General features: G+C 44.4%; 1 protein-coding gene across 1 annotated transcript in view; it reads right to left on the bottom strand.

Annotated features, from left to right (window-relative positions):
• Positions 1–21338, bottom strand: part of LOC144765530 (very-long-chain enoyl-CoA reductase-like) — an 87861-nt gene extending 66523 nt beyond the window's left edge. The window contains exons 1-2 of the mRNA XM_078650329.1: positions 21314–21338; positions 4706–5004 (exon numbers count right to left, since the gene is read on the bottom strand). Coding sequence (XP_078506455.1) covers positions 4706–5004; positions 21314–21338 — 324 coding nt within the window. The remainder of the gene's footprint in view (positions 1–4705; positions 5005–21313) is intronic.
• Between the last annotated feature and the right edge of the window lie 390 nt (positions 21339–21728).

Genomic DNA, 21728 nt, shown 5'->3' with positions numbered 1-21728 from the left:
GTAAATACCGATTCGGTAATTCCCATTCATTCCTATGGGCCTGTAGGCCCATAGGAATGAATGGGAATTACCGAATCGGTATTTACCGATTCGGTAAAAGGGGGGAAACATTCAAGAGTGGCAGGGTGTCACTTTGACACCCTGTTGCACCCCTGAATTGTGCATGGGTGCACATGTGGCACACATACATGCCCTAGGGGCATGTATGTCTGCCACATGGCACTGTTATTAAATACAAAAAATTGCTTTTTTTAGGGTTTTCCAAATTTACCACCAACTTGTAGTTGGTGGTAAATAACGAATCCTTACAGGTGAAAAGCACTCACTTGAGTGCTTCCTACATTTCAGATTCGGTAATTTACTGAATCGGTATTTAAGAATTCAGTAGTTTACCGAATTCTTAAATACCGATTCGGTAAATTACCGAATCTGAAATGTAGCCACCTACATCCAAAATGCCTAATACCGGTCGGTAACTGCTGAAATGAAATAAAGCAGCGCTTTTGCATTACTTAGTGCCATGACGGCTTTTCCCTGGGTGGTGCATGGGTGTTACAGCATTTTGCAGTAAAAAACAGCACCTATTTCAAAAAGGCGCAATCACGTAGAAATGCTTTTATTTCGCCTTTCTTTTCTGACTTTGCATGTGAGCTGCACCGTAGAGCACACATACACAGTGGGAAAAGTTTTAAAGTTAGAATAAGCGTAATATTTTGTACAGGATGAGCATCCTTCCAGTGCAAACCCTGTGCTAGACTCACGCAGACGCCCATGTACTATGGTGCAGCGGTGTGTGCACGGCAGCAAATGTCAGCACCTTTACTAGGGATAGGGGAGGAGAGTACCATATTTCTGTAAATATGGCACTCTTCTGCTCTGTCCTTCTCACTCAAAGCAGCACAGAATTTTTGACTGCTGCGCTGTGTGAGAAATTAGTAAATCTGCCCCCAAGTGTCATAAATCTTCCACTCACGTCATTCTTATTCGTCACCTAGAGTCACATATACTTCTGCTCAGTCATTTTCTTATCCTTCTCCTCGTGTCATACACTGTTTCTGCTCCCTCTTCTCAGTCTTCACTGAGTGCCATCATTCAACCCCTCTTTCTTCAACCATATGGAGACAATTCCCTCTTCTTCCTCGTTTTCGTTTTTGGCCAGTATCATATGCCTGCCCTGCGCTTCAGGGTTGTCTTACTCCAGTGGCCTACATTTCCCCACCATTATTCCTTTCACTCAGGAAGAAATAACCCTCTGGTCTGTTCTGTCTGCAGTCCCATACACTTCTTTGAACCCTTTCGTGTAGCGTGTTTTCCCTTCAGTAGGTGGAGAAAGTCATCCCCAACGCAAGTAGACCATTTTAAAATTTTAGACTGCCATAAAACATAGTAAACCAGCAGACCAGAAGTGAACAGTAATCCATGCAGTAGCTTTGAACTTTTCTTTGTTCCCACTGGCTAAGTTCACATGTGAGAAACAAAACATTTCACTGATCCACACACGTTCACTCTGTGAACCTCACAGTAACCGACACTGACACAATTAATTTGATCCAGAAAACATATTCAGTAGGGCAACCCTTCATCGTTAAACTTGCAAACATTCGTCAGTTCACAGCCAAGACTTTTCCCTATCTTGTGGTAATTGTAGTGCGCTGACTGCACTAAGATTGGGCGATGACACACAGTAATGTGCTTGTAAAATATGCTAAAGGGGCACTGATGTAAGTGAATGGTGCTTGACAGTCCGCCATTGCTCTAAGTTGGCCATACCCTGCCATGGCTAAGGCTTGGCAAAAGGGAACAAGCATTGGCAAGCCAATCGGTCTCAGCAATGCAAGAGCTATTGGCTTTGTCAATGTCAATATCTTTTAACCCCCCACCCGAAGAGTTTGGATTTGCCCATTAATCTTCCTCCAAGGAGCTCCATCCGCATATCTGATCAAAGGCTAGTGAAGAATGGTTTAATGGGTCTGCTGAAGCCAAATACGCTAAATTTAATTGACTTGCTAATGGCCACTTAAAAAGGGGAGAAAAAATATGAGAGCCAGCAAATGGGAAGCCAAAGGGTGGGTGGAAGCCCACAAAGTATACTTTTGTCATGTAGAGGGAGAGAGAAGCAGAGATTAATTTGGCTTCCTGTGGTAATGATATGAATCAGAGAAGAATGAATCATGCATCTTTGAGCTCCACGGTCTAAGGTTGTATTCAAAAACCCACATTCATTCTAACTTCAGAGGCAGCATATCTTGATTCTCTGCTTAGAACATTAGGTGAGTTGCATCGTCTTATTTCTGCCCACGTTTCCAGTTCTACAATTGGCCTACAGTCCTCCACCTGGAGGGAGACCATCTGGTTCGTGATAGTCGTGATGAATACATGAAAAGATGACGAAAAAAGTGTATGTTAAAATTACCTCCAATCCTATGTGTTATTGTTTATTAGTCAGGAAGGTGTAACATTAAAATAAAGTGTCGGTGCTGGGTGGCTGTATTAGTGGTCCACTGCACCGGGTGTCTGATCGTGAGAGCTCAACATGTTTCAGCCCTTTGTTGCCCTGATGGGTCGGTGGGCTTTCTTCAGGACCGAGGTGGGAGCGATTGTCTAATTGTATTGCACGTACTAGGTAGGTAGATTCACTTACCCTTACTTAGCACATGAGTTCAATGGCTCAAGGTGCGGCGCTGTTATAGATATAGATTGTGCCTACAACTTACTAAGGAGTCATTTCTTGCTCCTTCGGGGCTAGGGGAGGAAGGGTAGTGCACTATGAGTGCTTCTCCTAGCGTGTCTTCATCAGATGCTGCCTTCTGAGACTCAGCATGCCCACAAAGTATATACAACATGTCTCAAAGCGACAACGCAAGATCTGTCTGGCCAAGACCCCCAAAAAACATTGAACACTGGCCCTATCAGGGCCTCTATTTCTGCTCTTGATCACCTTAAGAAAATAAAACTGTAACTGCCTGCCTGTCGCACTCAAAAGTTACAACGTTATTGGATGTGTCCTCTGTGGCAAAAAAGCAAAGCTACATGTTGGACACTGCTGTTTACCTTTGATGTGCCAGGGAGTAGGAAACATTTTAATTTCAATTGAATATCCCTTTTGTCATTTGACTCTCTAAGAGTAGCTTTGGCAAGCAGTCAGGGTGCCGCTTACGTTTAAATGTACCTTGTCAAGTGTTTTATTGCTTATTACCCAGGGAAATATATATATAAATATTATACATATCTGATTTTGGGCCAGCTTTGTCCAATTAGACTCAATGTATTAATTAGGTAAGCACAAGCTTTTATTTAATATGCATCAGGCTGTACAATTAGCTCTCTAGACCAGGCAAAAGTTCTTAGACATGCATCTTAGGCCAAACCTCTTTTACAGCATCCCACCTTTCCCCACGCACTTAAAGCACTGACAGCCCCAGTCCCACTTCATCTACAATTGTCTGATACTTACTGGGTTCCAGTCGAATTGACTGCCTTGCGGGATACCACTGGGGATCTGGAAAAGGCAATGTAGAAAGAGGGGTATTATTAATAGGTCCTTCCCTTATGTTGCTGTTAACAATCTGTCAAAACTACTTTAAAACACATATCATTTAACCAATCTGGATACTGATCATATAAATTTTACATGTAGCTTTTACTCGTTGTATTAGGTGATTCTTTGTGGTGCTTTGAAATCTCCATTTATGAATTTGTTGCACTGTCTTTTTAACATAAACTGTGCCCCTACATATAATGAATCATTTCGATCAATAGTCATATGATCTTCCTCTACTATTGTCTGGAACCAAATAATATGCAATGTCACATCTGCAACCCCTATTTCGATGAAGTTAATTTACACAGTAAAGAATACAAACTATAGAACGTGGTCTCCAACCTTTTCAATAGTGAGAGCTACGTCTGATTAAATAGACCTATGCAGAGCCATTCCCTAGTGATTATATAAAGGTACATATCAATCAATCAATCAAACATCATTTGTAGCGTGTACACTGTCACCCTCAGGGGTATCTGGGTACTGTGTCTCCATTGAAGAGCCAGGTCTTGAGACTCTGTCTGAAGTCTGCCAGTGAGGGGGCTGTATGGAGATGGAGGGGAATGATGTTTCAAGTCTTGGCAGTGATGTAGGAGAAGGAGTGGCCATCGATGTGGCTGCGACAGATGCGGGGTGTGTATGTGAGGGCGTGTGAGCAGGAGCGTAGGTTTGGTGGAAGTTCAGTTGATTGTTGATGTAGGCAGGTCCTAGGTCATGGTGGGCTTTGTAGGAGTGTGTGAGGATCTTGGCCTGGCATCTCTTCTTGATGGGGAGCCAGTGGAGATCTCTCAGGTGGGCGGTGATGCGGGTTCATTTTGGGAGGTCCAGAATGAGCTTGGCTGCGGCGTACTGTATGGTCTGGAGTCTGCTGAGGCGCTGGGTAGGGATGCTGGCATAGAGGGCATTGCCGTAGTTGAGGCAGCTGTTGACGTGGGTCTCAGTGATATTTTTTCTGGTGTTAATTGGAATCCATCTGAAGATTCTGTGGAGCATGCAAAGTGTTTGGAAGCAGGAGGAGGTGACTGCTTTGACTTGTCGTTTCATGGTCAGTTGACTGTCAAGGATGATGCAGACATTGCGTGCATGATTGGTCGGTGTGGGCCCGAGTTCTGCCGGCCACCAGCTGTGGTCCCCTGTGGAGGTGTTCTTTCCGAAGTTCAGTACTTCAGATTTGTTGGAGCTGAGTTGGAGGCAGTTGTCTCTCATCCATTTAGTTACTTTGCCCATGGCATTGCAGAAGTTGGTTTCAGCATTGGAGGGGTCCTCGGTGAGCGAGAAGATCAGTTGAGTGTCTTCTTCATATGAGATTATGTTGAGTCCATGGGATCTGATGACATAAAGGCCAAGCAACTTAAACGCTGTCCCTTGAACACTCCGTCTTGTTGCAGGAAGCAAAATTATCAATGGCATAGCTGCCTTATTCTGTAGGGTCCCCAAGGAGCTGTTTAATCCTTTTACTTGCCCTGCAAGAGGCAAGTGTCACATTTTGTCATGAAATTGAAATAGATGAAATGACTGTATGCTGATTATGCGCTATGCCTATTGTTCTAAAGCTAATTTGTTGCAATCCAGAGATCATATTTACTGGTTGCAATGGTAGAAAAATAATTGGCAAGGCCGGCCCTTGAGATTTCACTGCTACAGGACAAAATTTTCCCAACAACTCCTAGGCACATACAGACACACACACAAACTGAAATAAGTAAGTTATTTTTTATCATATACCTTTTATCCATAACTAAGACCATTAGGAAAAATATTTACTTGTAGGATTCATAGGGATCTACCAGTAAACATATTTCTGTATTTATACCCATGTCCATGTGTATATATTTGAGGCAAAAATGAAACAGAATTTTATCAACAAAGATTGCTTTAGAGATTAAAGCACATTTGAACAAAGGAGGGGGAGAAAGAAAGAACAAAGATGAAGGAAGAATGCAAGAAAAGAGAACGAAAGAAAGAAATGAGATATTGAAAAAAATGAGAATGTGAGAAGGGAAAGTAAAAGAAGGAAAAGAGGAGAGGGGAACAAAGGAGAGGAAAGAAGAAAGGGTAGGGAGGGAGGAAGGAAGGGGACAAACAAGAAATAAGGAAGGCAGGAGATCAAGGAAGAAGGGAAGGATGGGAAAGAAGGGAAAGAGGAAAGGAAGGAAGGAAGGAATAAAGGTGAGAAAATCAAGGCACAGACAACATAAGGCCAGAAAGAAAGAAAAGAAAGAAGGAAGGAAGTAGAAAAAGAAAAGGAAGTAGAGAAGGAACAAAGAAGAGATAGAAAAAGAAGGTCTAAAGGTGAGATGAAAAGGAAATAAGAAATGAAAAATGAAAAAATTGAAGGAAGGAAATGAGGAACCGAGCAGAAGGATAGGAAAGGGAATAAGAACGAAAGATAAGGAACAAGCTTGAGATACAGATAATTAAAGATAAAGGGAGAGGAGAAAATGAAAGGGAAGACTGAAGGCAGTAGGGAAAGAAAGTGTGAAAGCAAGAAAGGCACAAATGAAGGAAACAAAGAAACAGATTGGAAACAGGATAGCAAGAAGGCGAGGACGAAAGGAGGAACTGCAAGAAAGGACAGAAATAAAGACACAGCAGCCAGAAAGCAAAAAGGTAAAATTAGAGAAAGGAAGATGAAGAGTAAGATGAGAAAGAGAAAGATGAAAGGAATGAAAGAGAGAGGACAGGAAATAAAGAGAGAGAAAAACAAAGATGGAAAGAGAGAAAAGGGGAGAGAAAGATGAGAAGAAAGAGAAAGAAAGATGAGAAGACAGAAAGAAATAAAGAAAGGATAGAAACAAAGAGAGTTAAATGAAAAAGGAGAGAACAAAAGAAGAGAGAAATTGAGATGAAGAAAAAGAAAAATAGTCATAGTGCAACTCTAAAAAATGAGTGTTTTGGATGTAGTGTAATAACCCTCCAAATATTTTACACTGAGTTTAATTAAATTTCATAAAGGCAATATTTAGCAGGGTTCACATTTGCAAGCAGTGTGCTTTGATCTCAGACATTTATATATGGTCTGACTTCTTTCTGAGGCTGCAGAATTATTTATTTAAGGAGAGGGTGGGGTGCCTTTTGCTCCTGTCACCTTTCCCTGTATCACAGTACAAGTGCACAGAGTTTAAATCACAGAAACTGCAGGGATGCAGCTGCATTCTCTCAGACACAATGTAGAGGCAGTGAGCTACTCCAAGACTGGAGACTAGCTACTGGTAGCTTTCGATCGATGTGCTGGAGACTCCTGCTAGAATATGCTGCATAATTCAAGAAATAGTTTCATTAAATATTAAGGGGCAGATTTCCAAATCCCTTGCAACACATTTACACCGCTGTTGCATCACTTTTGCGATGTAGCGGGGGCATAAACCATGCACCACATTGCGACTTATTTACAACGTGACGCATCTAGGGAGATACATCACAGGTTTAATGTATGCAGGGTAGGCGATCCATCAGAAAAAGCCTTGTGAAAGTGATGCAGTGAAATCTACAAGATTTCACGGAGTCACTTTTCAGAGGCCGCTGCGACGAAACCTTGCACCTGCTTGAAGCAGGCGTAAGGAGTGGCACATCACGTTAGGTATGGTGGTCCATGAACATTGTTGGAGTTGCGGCACACTCGCGACACTACTCCTGCAGTGCGTAGCCTTTACGCCATCATATGCGACATGCATCTGTCTGTCCCTGCACCACGATGCACTGCATTGTAAATGCGATGCATCCGTGGTGGCACAAGGATAGAATTGCGTGTCGCATAGGTACTGGCACATCCCTGCTAATATGCAGGGATGCCCCAGTCCTTGTAAATCTGCCCCCAAGCAATTAGGGGTTACCATGTGACGCTAGGTACAAAATTAGAGCATAGCACAATCACTGCTAACAACTGTAAAAGTACACAGTTAACTAATGGAAGAATTACAATACAAGTGGAATGCTGTTATCATGGCTAGGAAAGAATATATAAACATAACATCATACTAAAGAGATTAAAGAAGAGCGATCAGTGAAAATAAGTGAAAATAATGACAAAATTGGTATTATTCTATTACCAATTACACCATTGATACACAGTCAGTAAATAATAGATACAAATAACCAGATAAAATAAATTTACCAAAGCTTCAGAGAGAAATCCCACCAAATTTAACAACATTAACCATACCATTGAATTCCCAAGATTGGCAGCTTATGGAGCAAAGTAATTTAAAACATTTGAAGACATTTTAAGAATGATCAGGCAAAGTTTGCTTATGCAAGCACAGAAAAGAACCCCCTGAAATGTTTGCAGGAATCCATGCCACCCATTTCCAGGAAAATGAACAAGGCTGATTTTGTTTCTACATATTTATTTAAAGATAATGGGAACAATTGCCCAAATGCAACAAATAAATCAGTAACATTTTAGGAATATTATATTTATCATCTTGATATAGGATTCTCAACACAGTTTCCTGTTTGAAGATTCAAAAAAATCCATTGGCAGAATTAAATCTTCTATGCTACCCATAACGATGAGGTCATTATCTTTGGGCAGAGAATCCTTCATTGGAGGCCATACCACTTACTTTGCATTTAGAAGACTGGCTTAAATAATCCTTAATTCCAGTGCAATTGTCAGAGGCAAAACGCAAACGAAAGCAGCCTACAGCGAGATCCTATTTGTAAATTCCTACTAGCTCTAAAAACCAGGAGCATGGGATTTTGCATGGAGTTAGTCGATAAGAAAAAGAATGTTCCAAATGAAAATTCAAGAAGATAATGGAATGAGGTGGCATTATTGAAGAAATCCTTCTTGAACCACATCCCACTATTATCCCCTGGGAAATCCACACTTCTCATTATCACATATGGGGTAGTCCAGATTCCATTAGAAATTGTATACTTACAATAGTTATGGAACTTCAATCGGATATCGTGAATGGTCACATGTGGTTCTACCTAAGTGGACAAAGGACATGCGTTGCATAATGGACAAAGGGCATTCATTGCATAATTATTGGCAGTTCCATTAATAAAATCAAAGTACTTTTTGATCTTTTACAGAGAGGAACATGATTGAACAAAAATGTTAACAATTCACATTTCCAGTTCATTAGTACATACAGCACATTTTCTAGCTATTGAATCTTATTTGTCTTCTCTTAATGAATTTCCCATTAAATAAGTGTTCATACTATCATAACGTTCCTAAAATTTTTGTGTTAAGACAGTCATGGATATTTGGATGCAGGTAACATCCTCCTTCTCCCTAGCTAGACTTCGCACAACTACAAGAACACGGGACACACTCCTTAAGGCCCATAAATGTAACTGATTAAAGAGGCCATTCAGCAACCATTTGATCGTTTATCTCTTAGCAAATGTACCCTCCAACATAAAAAACAAGCTTTTCAAACTTGCTTCATTTGACCATTTCTATATCCCATCGATAAAGTCCTCAAAGCGTACTCCAAAGTCTACTCTTTGGGTCACTGGTACTGTCCGCCTCTCTTGCCATGGCAAAAAAGTGGCCCATATGAGTAAAAAGTACTGTAATATCTCCACTGTATTGTGACAAAGAGGATGCTCTGTATGCGTAACAGGCCTCTGGATGCAAACCACAGCTGACCCACCATTTGACAGGACAGATTAATGCAATCATCGCATTTTTTAAAGAGCTAAGACTTCAGCTATTGGACGAATTTGAGACAGTCATCCAAACACAGCAGCAGTCAAGGAGATATATTCCAGAGGCCTGGAGCCACCACTAAAAAATCCAAACAACCCACTCTAGATTGCCGGATTTATTGGACTGAAAAAGATGATGATTTTAGTTGAATGTACTTTAGCTCTTGGTAGGTGATTCTTTTTGTGTAGCCATCAAAGATTAGTGTTTTGCGAGGAGTCATGGCATATTTTAGTTACAGAGTTGTGTTTAACGCCTTAGCTGCGGCTGTTATTTCGGCCCAGTGCTGGGCGTTCCAAAGAGTGGGCGGGCTGCGTCGGCCGTTGAACGTTCGCAGCACCAGCCAGGTAGTGCTCGGATTGTTTAGCGGCCGACGGCAGCAGCAATAAGGTTAACAATTCAGACAGCAGCATCCAGAAACATACTCCAGAACCTGGGCTTCTATGGGAATTCACAAGGGCCTATTATCAAACCCATTATTGCCGCTTTAGCGGCAGTTTTCTGCCGCTAAAGCGGCGATTATTTTAACGCCTTTCTTGATAATATGCCCCTATGTTCTCAAGATTATCCAGAGCTGACTATTCAGTTCCAAAATGTTGTCATGATCTCAGCCCTGCAGCACAAGAAGCGCCATTGAGGATGTCCAAATTCAGCAGCACCCTGTCAACAAAATTGAGGAGGAGGAAGCAGGGGAACTTGTGATCCGCACAGGTAGGATGTCTGAAAATCCTTGTCATAATATCGCCTAACATAAATATCATGTTCTGAACATTATTTACAAAAATACTGTCCCATTGGGTGTAGATATTATATTATTAACTCAAACAGGGTGATATTTTTGTACATTATATTTAAGACATAATATTTTTATCAGATATTATTTAGTTCCCGATAGTCTGGTACCATACCTCAGGAGTATGGCCTGGTTATATAGACAATGACTGTATATGTTGTGGTTCCTTTCCTCAACCCAAGGGTCTGACTCATTGCTATATCCTTGCTATGTTCTTTTCATCCAGTGTTGGGGGTGGGGAAAGAGTATAGCTTAATGATATCCATTGTGTTAGCCATGTTGCACTTGCTCATCAATTCACAAAGCCCTTGATAGTGTCAACATGTTCTGCTTCTCAAAGTGGTCCCTGCCGTTGACCACATAACTCAGAGAGATCCGGAGTTTGGTGGTAGCTGGTAGCCTCGCCCCTTGACTAACTGAACTGTATAAACATGGGCCATAAATGTTGGAGACTAGTTTGCTACCTGTTTAATGTAGTTGGGTGTTGTTTTACCTCTGATATAACTATCCAGCTGATAGTAGTCATCTTCCTTTTCCTCATATTCCTAACCATTTTGAGACGTTACATTACCACTCGTTTGCAACCATGATTAGTAAGTGGATAGCTATTCAACCTCTACCTGTTGTCCATGACATTGGCAAAGCTGAAATTGTTACACACATCTGGCTCCCTACCTTACTATCTTTCCATAATGTTAAACACAAGGGGGCAGATTTACAAGCCCCTTGCAACACTTGTACGCCGCTGTTGCATCACTTTTGTGACCCAGCTGCGTCGTAAAAAATGCGCCACATTGCGACACATTTACAACATGGCGCATCTATGGAGATGCGTCCCGTGTAAAGCCCTGCATCACAGTTTACATGCGTCAGGTATAATGTATGTAGGGTGGCGTTCCAATGCAAGAAAGCCTCGTAAAAGTGACACAGTAAAATCTACAAGATTTCACTGAGTCACTTTTACGACGCCACTGTGTCAAAACCTTACGCATGCTTGAGGCAGGCATAAGAAGTGACACAGCAAAATAGAAATAGGCATTCTGAAACATTGCTGGTGTTGCGTTGTGCTTGCGACACGACTCCAGCAATGCATTGCCTTTACGCCAATCGATGTGTCACTCATCTGCCAATCCTTGTGCGTGGCGGAAGTTTTTTTTACATGATGCAAATTAACTGACGCATCTCTGCTCATATGCAGAGATGCGTTAGTTGTTGAAAATCTGCCCTAGGGTGTGCAGACATTTCATGTACATTGGCTAACCTCCAAAGCTAGTAATATCAAACACATATTCTTATGGCTTAACATCAGAGTGTGGCATTGAATGGAAAGGGCAATCCTAGCCATGTAACTGTTAACTACTTGAGGGATCTCCATAATGACATTGGAGTTGACTTTAATTTCAATGAAAGGCCAGTTTCTGCATCAGGGCAATGGAGTAAATTACTAGATTCCGATGATTGAACAGTGATTTCTGTCAGTGCTTTTTTCCATTTGGTACCGGGCTTCGACAACATAATGGTGCCTTGCAGCAAACTGGTTTATTTTTTATGTTCAAAAAGAAAATCCCAAAGCTCAATTCTCTTTTTAAAGATAAAAAAGATAATGCCCCAATGCAGTGGGAGTTATCTCCCATGGTGAGGAGGGCATTTTTTGTTGTTTATTTTCCTCTACTACCAGGACCTGCCTGGCGGTGATGGACAGTAGGAAATAGCAATAATGTCTGACCATCGTAATTGGGCAGATGGACATATAGCCAGTTCTCTGATGGCCCTTACTCTATTGGGCCATCAGAGAAGTTTGGCTACAGTGGTGACAGAGAGGTCACCACTGGAGCGAAACCTAGAGTCTGCCCCATTCAAATTAAACTTGGAAATCACTGTATTGACAGGGAGGGAACTACATCACCATTGCAACGGAGTTCCCTCTCCCAAAAAAAAACCCATGACACAAAGTAACACAAAACAGCAATTAGTGCTGCTTTGCATTGCTTTCAGGCAATCTTCCAGTGCAAAACAAGTTTTACGCTGTAAGGTAAGTCCGGCAAAAACATTTTGCGCAGGTTTGTGTCACTTTTGTACCTGGTGGAAAATGGCTGGTTCACTATGGATCGTTTAATAGGAGAAATATGTTACACTTCAGTTAGTAGTGAAATATATGAAAAAGCTTCAACAGGAACATAAATGGGGAGTAATTTCCTATGAGGGAGCATATTTACTAACATCTCAAACAGCACAGGGAAATAACCAAAAATGCTGCATTGCTTGCACTTTCCTGCTCTCTTCCCAGCGCTGGTGCATAATCAGACTGCTGAAAGCCACGCACACACCTTTGCCCCATAGTATAAGGGTGTCTGTATGAGTCCAGCATAGGTTTTGTACTGGAAGAGTACCCTTCCAGACCAAATACTATGTTTAGACTAACTATAAAACTGTTCCTACTTTGTATGTGTGCTGTACCATGTATTGCACAGGCAAAGTTGGGAAAGAAAGGACAAATAAAAATGATTTATCCTCGATAGTGCCCAGGTCAAAAGGGTGGGTTTTGCATCAGAAACAAATAGGAACACCACGTACCACCCATTGAACACCCCATTCACGCAAAGTAATAAAAAGCAATGCTACGTGCTGCTTTGCGTTACTTACCGCTGACATTCCAATGCAAAACATGTCTTGCGCTGGAAAGTAAATTTGAAATTAACATAGTGTGCCGATTTGCGTCACTTTTGTGATGCAATCATTGTGCTAAATGTTAGTAAATATACCACTCTGTGGGTTGTGTGTTACAACCCCATAATAAGTACAGTCATTCTCCAGTGAAGAGACTTCCAGTCGATAGTGGTGGTGTCTGTGTCATTTTTTAGTTTTGCAAACACATTTTGCATCATTGCAAGTGCATGAATCTGTCCAAATAGAGGTTTTCTGGTTTAGCTTCAGCATGACAAGTTTTGTGGACATTCATCTGTGGGTTGGAAAATAAAGGGGTAGGTCAATACCATTGTTTACATTTTACCTTAACCTATGTATTGGTTGATGGCCTCATTTATGAGTTTTTGTTGTAGGGCAGCTCCACAGGCCTTCCTGCTGCACTGCCCTATGGCAAAAGAAAAGGGCAGGAATGTGCCGTATCTATCAGATATGGTGGATTTCTGTCCGATGATTATTTTGCTCAAGAAAGGAAACCTTTGTGCACAAAAACAATCACAAGAGGCTTTTCCCTCCGTCTATGTGTGCTGCAGAATGCTTGATGGCTTATGGTTTTAACTAATGCGTGAATCATACATGCAAAACAGGTGGAGCACAATCTATTTATTGTCATTGTTTAGGGAGAGGAGGAGCATTATGACCCATTATGACCCCTTGACCAACATAAATGACGACACCATCAAAATCATGAGCACCATCCACTCTGGCTCCCCATCAGACCCATGCCCGCATCACAACTTCAACAAAGCTAGCGCCACCATTACACTCCATCTCAGCAAGACCATCAATATATCCTTCGAGACCGCAACCTTCCAGGAGAGCTGGAAGCACGCCGAGATCAACACCTTACTGAAGAAACCCAAGGCAGATCCGAGGGACCTCAAGAACTTCTGGCCCATCTCCCTGCTCCTGTTCCCGGCGAAGATCATCGAGAAGACCGTCAACAGACAGCTGACCCACTACCTCGAGGAGAACAACATCCTGGACCCGTCCCAGTCCAGGTCCGCAGCAACCACAATACCGAGACTGCCCTCATCGCCGCCACAGATGACATCAGGACCCTGCCGGACAACGGCAAAACCGCAGCCCTCATCCTTCTGGACCTAGCAGCTGCATTCAACACTGTCTGCCACCGCACCCTACGCACACGCCTCCACAACACAGGGATCCGAGACAAGGCTCTCGAATGGACCACCTCCTTCCTCTCCAGCAGAACCCAGAGCGTCCGCCTCCCCCTGTCTGTTCTGAAGCCTCCGAGATCACCTGCGGCGTACCCCAAGGATCATCCCTCAGCCCGACATTGTTCAACATCTACATGGCACCACTCGCCCACCTCACCCGACTGCACGACCTCAATATTATCTTCTACGCCAACGACAGTCAGCTGAACCTCTCCCTCACCAAGGACCCCTTAACCGCCAAAACCAACCTCCACGAAGGAATGAAAGCCGTCGCTGAGTGGATGAAGAACAGCCGTCTGAAGCTGAACTCGGACAAGACAGAGGTCCTCATCCTCGGCCGCACCCGCTCAGCCTGGGACAACTCCTGGTGGCCATCCGCACTGGGAGCAGCGCAGACACCCACCTACCATGCACGCAACCTGGGGTTTATCCTCGACTCAACACTCTCCATGACCAAGCAAGTCAACGCCGTCTCATCCTCCTGCTTCAACATCCTCCGCAAGATCTACAGGTGGATCCCCACTGAAACAAGAAGAACGGTCACCCAGGCCCTCGTCAGCAGCAGCCTGGACTACAGAAATTCCCTCTACGCAGGAGCCTCGGCCTAACTCCTGAAACAACTACAACTCATACAGAATGCCTCTGCATGCCTGATCCTCGTCTTCCCGCACCACAGCCACATCACACCACACCTGAGAGACCTGCACTAGCTTCCTGTCAATAAGAGGATCACCTTCAAGCTCCTCACCCACGCACACAAAGCGCTCCACAACATCGGACCGGCATTCCTCAACAGATGGCCCACCTTCTACACCCCGAACGGACAGCTCCGCTCCGCTGACCTTGCCCTCGCCACCATCCCCCACATCCGAAGAGCGACCACCGGCGGCAGACCGTTCTCCCACCTCGCCACCAAGACCTGGAACACCCTCCCCATCCTCCTACGGCAGACCCAGGACCTACTAACCTTCACGAGGCTTCTCAAGACCTGTCTATTTCAAGCAGTAGCAGCACCCCACCCCCCCAGCGCCTTGATACCCTCACGGGTGAGTAGTGCGCTCTACAAATGTATTGATTGGTTGATTGATTGATTGTAACTAAGCACAGGTGCCCAGAGCAGAGGAAATCACAGAGGGGACTCTGCAGGGATAGATATTGGCCAGGGGTAGGACTTATAATAGTAGTGGACACTCATTTGTAAAGTTAGTAACATTTAGGGCCAGATGTAAGTAAGTTCCATTTACCAATTCTAAAATACTGAATTTTACCGATTCGGTATTTCAGAATCGGTAAATGGTATGTAGGTAAGTATTCGGTAAAGTTTACCAAATCGGTAATATTCGGTAATTACCTATTCGGTAAATACCGAATCGGTAATTCCTATTCATTCCTATTGGCCTAGAGGCCCATAGGAATGAATGGGAATTACCGAATAGGTAAATACCGATTCGGTAATGGGGGAACACATTCAAGGGTGGCAGGGTGTCACATCGACACTCTGTTGCACCCCTGAATAGTGCATGGGTGCACATGTGGCACACATACATGCCCTAAGGGCATGTATGTCTGCCACATGGCACTTTTGAAGAAGCACAAATTTGCTTTTTCAAAGGTTTTTAATATTTACCACCAATTTTTATTTGGTGGTAAATACCGAATCCTTAACCATGCAATGCACTCATTTGAGTGCTCCCTACATTTCAGAATCAGTAATTTACCGATTCTTTATTTTAAGGAATTGGTAATTTACCGATTCCTTAAATTACCGATTCGGGAATCCGAAATGTAGCCACCTACATCTCAATAGCCTAATACCGGTCGGTAACGGCCAAAATTCGGTAATTTGGGCCGTTACCGACCGGTATTGGGCTACCTACATCTGGCCCTAAATGTTTGTCTGCAGTGACACTTAGGGGGATATTCTTAAGAATGGGTGGTAAGTACCGCAAATTGAGCTTAACGCAACTCTTCATATCGCAGTCTATCATGGGAAAATAACGCTGTGTTAACCAAGTATTCAGACCACGGCAGTACCATGCGATAGGCGCAGGATAACAACTTAGATGTCTGTGATAAAGTCAACGCGATGCTGCAAAAATACGAACACAAAAAAGTTGTGATGAGGCCAATCGTGATACAAAAATCTGCAAAAACCAGCAACAGGCCTGCAAGGCCAGGCGGGAAAAATCCCCATGAAAGAAGGAAAAAACTGACAAACAAATGCCAAACAACATAGAAGCACAATGGATGTTGCCTTAGCAAGTACAGAGGACAACCAGAACCCCACAAGCCCCCCGGAGGACCAGCCAGGGACCAAGGGTTCAGGGAAGGGCAAGGAGAAGAAGTGTAGGAAGAAGTGGTTCAGTCCGCAGGAAAACAGGATCCTGATAACGGAGGTGGTAGAACACCATTAACAACTGTTTGTCACCTCCACTGTGTCATTGGCAACAAAAAATGGACTATGGCAGTCCATCGTGGGTAGCGTGTATGCAGTCGGAGTGCTGAAGAGGACAATGGAGGCAGTCAAGAGGCACTGGAATGATGTCAGGCGCAAACCAAGCTGAAACTCGCCAACAACCGGAAGGCTGTAATGCAGGCTGGAGGTGGGATTCCTGCGCCACAGGAGGACATGTTGTCCACAGTCATCAGTGGGGAGATGGTGGCAGGAGTTGGGGGACCTGACACTGCTCAACATGTCTGGGCACAACAGCACCAGGGTGAGTAACAACCAGAGACTGGGGGTACGGGGGAGATGGGCACAATGGCACACATGCACAATTAAGTAGAGCACATCTGCGGACAAACCATGCCCCAGCCCCCAACTCCCACCAAGAAACCAATGTACCCAAGTATGCAACAGCTCAGCAATGCATAAGCACAGAAGGCAAAGGCACACCACATGAAAGGGATAAGGGGCACCAAAATCAGAGCTGCAGGGGCGACTCTCCCGAAATGCAGCACACACACACATAACATGCAGAGCATATCAACATTGACAACAATGTGGCACTAACCACAACACGTTCACAACAGACCACAGGACACAACTGGTCCCGCTTGTGTGTAGAAACTGGCCAATCACGTTTGGCAATGCAGGGAAATGTGAGTTGATAATGTACAAGTACAAACACGCACTGTTCACTGTCCCCCATCAAATAGGCAGCTCCTCCCAAACAGCCACAATGTACACAGTCATGCAGTCTGTATGAAAACATGTACAATACGACAACATACATGTGAACACATTGTTAAACTGCATCTCACCTTTACATTACAGAGGGAGAATCAACACCTCCTACAGAGAGCAGCCCGAACCTCTCTTCTCTGATGACGAAGAGGGCCACCGCAGCTTTGACTCAGACGCCCTCCAACAGCTCATGGAGAGCCTCCGCATCCCACCTCCAGGAGCAGGGCAACTGAGCTGCCATGAAGAGACCCCATCCCCTGCACAGACCACGCAGCAGGCAGCACCCACCACCACGGCTGCCTCCAGGGCCTCCACGAAGAACACATGGCCTTTCAACGCCGTGGTGTGGGTGGTGGTGTTCTGTCTCCAGCATTGTGTGGCAGTGACACCTCAGGGGCCGGAGGTGGAATGTCAGCTGCACTGTGTGGCACCTACGCTTCAGGGGGTGGAGATGTGGATGTAGTGGTAGCAGCAACATGCATCAGCGCCACACTTTGTGGCAGCAATGCCATGAGGATGGTTTTGAGGTCATTGAGGAACCCAGCTACCACTCGCTGGTGTGCAGCCATGGCAGACGCTCTTTCCGCATTGGCCCGCTCCATGGTCTCCATGAGCCTCTGCATGTTTCCCACCTCCCCGGCGAGCTCGATAGAGCCACTCTGACTAGTCAATCATTCTTGTCTCTGAGTCAGGACTCTGGTGATGTCAGCCATGGTTTGTTGGAGAGCATGGAGCGGACTGTGGGTGTCCCTTAGGGACTGTGAGTGGTCCCTGATGTGACTTAGACACCCACATATGGCATCTAGTTTGTGTGCCATGCGGTCGAAGCCCACCCGCACCTGTTCAGCCAACTGCTCCTGGCATCCCAACACATGGCGTTGGAAGGCCATGTGTTCTTCCTGGGGGTCCTGGAAGGCAGCCGTGGTGGTGGGTGAGGCCTGCTGTGTGGTCTGTTCAGGGGTTGGTGTGTCCTCGTTGCAGCGGGCCTGCTCTGCTCATGGAGGGGGGCTGCTGAGGCTGTCAATGAACTCTTGGAGGGCATCTGAGTCGAAGCTGTGGTGGTCCTCTTCGTCATTGGAGAAGAGAGAGCCGGGCTGCTCTGCAGGAGGTGTTGATTGTCCCACTGAAATGTGAAGGGGAGATGCAGTTTAACAATGTGATCTCATGTGTGTTATCGCATTATACATGTTTACATACAGACTGCATGACTGTGTACATCATGGCAGTTTGTGAGGAGCTGCCTATTTCATGGGGGATAGTGGACATTTTGACAACAGACGTGTGTGCTTGTACTTGTACATAGTCATCTCACACTTCCCTGCAATGCTACTTGTGATTGGCCAGTGTCTACACCCAGTCGGCACCAGATATGTCCTGTGTTCTGTTGTGGATGTGTTGCGGTTTGTGCCACTTTGTTGTCAGTGTTGCTGTGCTCTGCATGTCATGTGTGTGTGCTGCATTTCGGGGGTGTGGCCCCTGCTGCTCTGTTTTGCTGCCCCTTATCTCTTTTCTGCGGTGTGCCTTTGACTTCTGTGCTTATACAGTGCTGAGATGTTGCATACTTGTGTACATTGGTCTCTTGGTGGGAGTTGGGGTTTGGGGCATGGTTTAGCCACAGATCACAGATATGCTCAGCTCACTTGTGCATGTGTGCCGCTGTGCCCATCTTCACCCATCCCCCCAGTCCCTGGTTGGTAATCACCCTGTTGCTGTTATGCCTGGTCATGTTGAGCAGTGTCAGGTCCCCCAACTCCAGTCACCGTCTCCCCACTGATGACTGTGGACACCATATCCTCCATGTCGTCCAGCTCCTCCTGTGGCGCAGGACTTCCACCTCCAGTCTGCATTGCTGCCTTCCGGTTGTTGGCGAGTTTCAGCTTGGTTGTGCGCTTGACGTCATTCCATTGCCTCTTGGCCTCTTCCATTGTTGTTTATTATTGTTCACTCGGCGACAGGATTGTCAGGGTGTAGTGCTAGAGGCACTCTTGTGGTCTGACACCACGGGATGACCTTTAACTACCATCATTTTAATTGACTTTGGTGTGTTATTTGATCCTAGCCTAAATGTATGACAGCCTTGCCAAGAACAGAATGTGTGGGATGTGCATTTGAAAGCATGAGCAGGAGGTGTGGAATGTACTTTTTGGTCTCGAAGTGCAGTGTTATGAGCAGTGGTGCACAAATATGCACTGTGTTGTACATTGAGATATGAAGTATGTGATGCTATAAGCATTGGTGCACAAATGTGCATTGTGTTGTACTTTGGCAAGTATTATGATGTTCTTACTAATGGCTTTGACCTGACCTCATGTCATCCTGTATTCTGACTCTACCTGGCTTGAGCTTTTCTACGCGCACAGACAGGCTTGCAAGTGGTGCCTGGTATCGTAGCACATCGCTGCGGCGCTTACTGAATCAATCTGCTCACTAGAATTGCTAGACTGCCTTAATTACCTTGTTTCTCATACATAGTGATATCGTAGCGCTTTAATTGCCTTGTCTCTCACTCATAGGGATATCGTAGCGCCAGAGTGCCTTAATTGCCTGCCTTTCATTTCATTCACGGTAACATTGTAGCGCTAGACTGCCTTGACTGCTTGCTTAATTTTTTATCTAAACCAAAAGGGAGAAGCGTAGAGGTACTGATAGAATCACCCTCCAAAGTAAGCTTTTATAACCACAGAGATTCTATCAAAAAAGTGAATATGTGATATTTTTTGTATATATACTTTTTACCGTTTACACCAGGGTGCTAGGCTCTCTCTTACACATGGAAAGATGGGAGCACAATGTGCTTGTTAAAATACCCCTCACACTCTAAAAAACCAAGTAGAGTCATGCTTCATCATAGGGGTCTTCCCGCCCCTATAACGGGACGGGGCGTGCTACGACCAGACGGAATACGCGGGAGCACTAAGATGTGACAGAGGCTATGTGTAGGTGTATAGGAGTCAGTGAAAGTGTAGGGACCTAACACTAGTGAGTGTGCAAAAAGTGAAAAAATGGAAAAGATTTAAAAATTCCCTGGCTGGTAGAAAAAAACATTTATTAACTTCTCCAGCTGGGAACATTAAGAAGGGGTTGTGTGGTAGAGCATTAGCTACTACCTTGTCGACATGTTTCGTAAGCAGTCCCCTACTGCTTACTCATCAGGACCAAAAGAACAGTCCCTACTGTTATTTACTCAGTTTCTAACAGGTAATGCCTACTGTCCTATAAACAACCAACAAAAATAAGTTGGATGTTTAGGCCTCAGGGCATGAGTTGGCCCACGGGAGGCAGAAAAGATCGACCTATTATGGTCTCTGTAAGAAAAAGGAAGAGGAAAACCAACATAAATTTATGCACGGACATTGTTTTCTAAGTGGGAGAGAAAACAAACAAACAGGTTTTTTCTTGTAGGGGACCACAATTTCAAATGTTTAAAAGCGGTTCTACTTTCATACATGAAAATCAGCATGTATTCATGTGTCTCTTAGTATCACTGCCCTATGTGGGAGACACCAATGGTACCGTTTTGTCGGGACCTTTGTCATAATTTCACACACACACACTACCAATCGTGACTCAATGCACTAACAACACACTAACAAAAGAGGGGAGGGGGACCTCCTTGTAAAATGTTTCAGAGTTCGGAATGGTGACATACTTATCTCAGCAGTTATCATGCCCCATGAGGTTTTGCAGGCGAGGGGTAATCTGCGCAGTTTTACTGAGAAAGACAAAGGTTCATTTCAGGTGTTTGTTTCTAAAAAAGCGCAGCGAGATATTAGTGCGTTTGTCTACCCCCGCGACCTGTTTATTAAAGACTCAAGGTCGGAGTCTATTACTTACGTCTCTGCTAGCAAAAGGAAAGCATTGTTCCTACCCCCGTGCACCTCCGAGGATTGCCGGGCTCAAGTGGCTTGATGTTTTTGAAAGCCGTTATACTTCCGCGTTCAGTCCGCGCTGGGTACCGCCCCCTCTGTTTTGTGCTAGAGCGTCAACCCGTTAAGATGGCGGCCCATTTTTGGCACAGCGAAGGCGCAAAAGATGCGGAAGTCTTTTTTCTTGTCTATTAAATAGGATCCTAGTAAAGCAATGATATTATAAAATTTTTCGAGACCTGATTAAATATAAATTCAAATTGGGCAAGTCAATTAGAATGATTTAAAAGGTTTCTTATTTTATAACTACAGCCTCGTGATGGTTAGTAGTAGCGATATGAAAAAGGAGGGATTTCTTGGGGGTTGATATTTCTTACCGCAGTGGATCTGTGTGCACGACATTTGCGCAGAGTACTTATAAGATATATGTAGAGACTTTTTGCTGATACGCTCTCACGGTGGGAATGACTGCTGAAGGGAGATATGCTGGGGCTAGCCTACAGTTGGCTCCAGGGTATGTCATCATTCAGCCCATGTTTATGTGACTGGACGCGGAAAACCCATCGCTGTTCTTTTTCCAGCAGGAATCTTTCGTTACTTACTAGTTCTATTACTGTCCATTTAATTTCCTCGGGTTTGTGGTTCATTTCGAGGAAATGGTTGGTAAGTTTTGTACTTGTTTTTTTGCATTTGATTGTGCTCTTATGTTCGCCAATCCTAACCTTGATTGCCCTACTTGTCATGCCTACATATTCTAGTTGGCATGGGCAGGTAATCAGGTATACAACATTC

Source organism: Lissotriton helveticus, chromosome 1_1, assembly GCF_964261635.1.
Source record: "Lissotriton helveticus chromosome 1_1, aLisHel1.1, whole genome shotgun sequence".
Taxonomy (NCBI): domain Eukaryota; kingdom Metazoa; phylum Chordata; class Amphibia; order Caudata; family Salamandridae; genus Lissotriton; species Lissotriton helveticus.
This window is presented reverse-complemented; position numbering and strand designations above follow the sequence as displayed.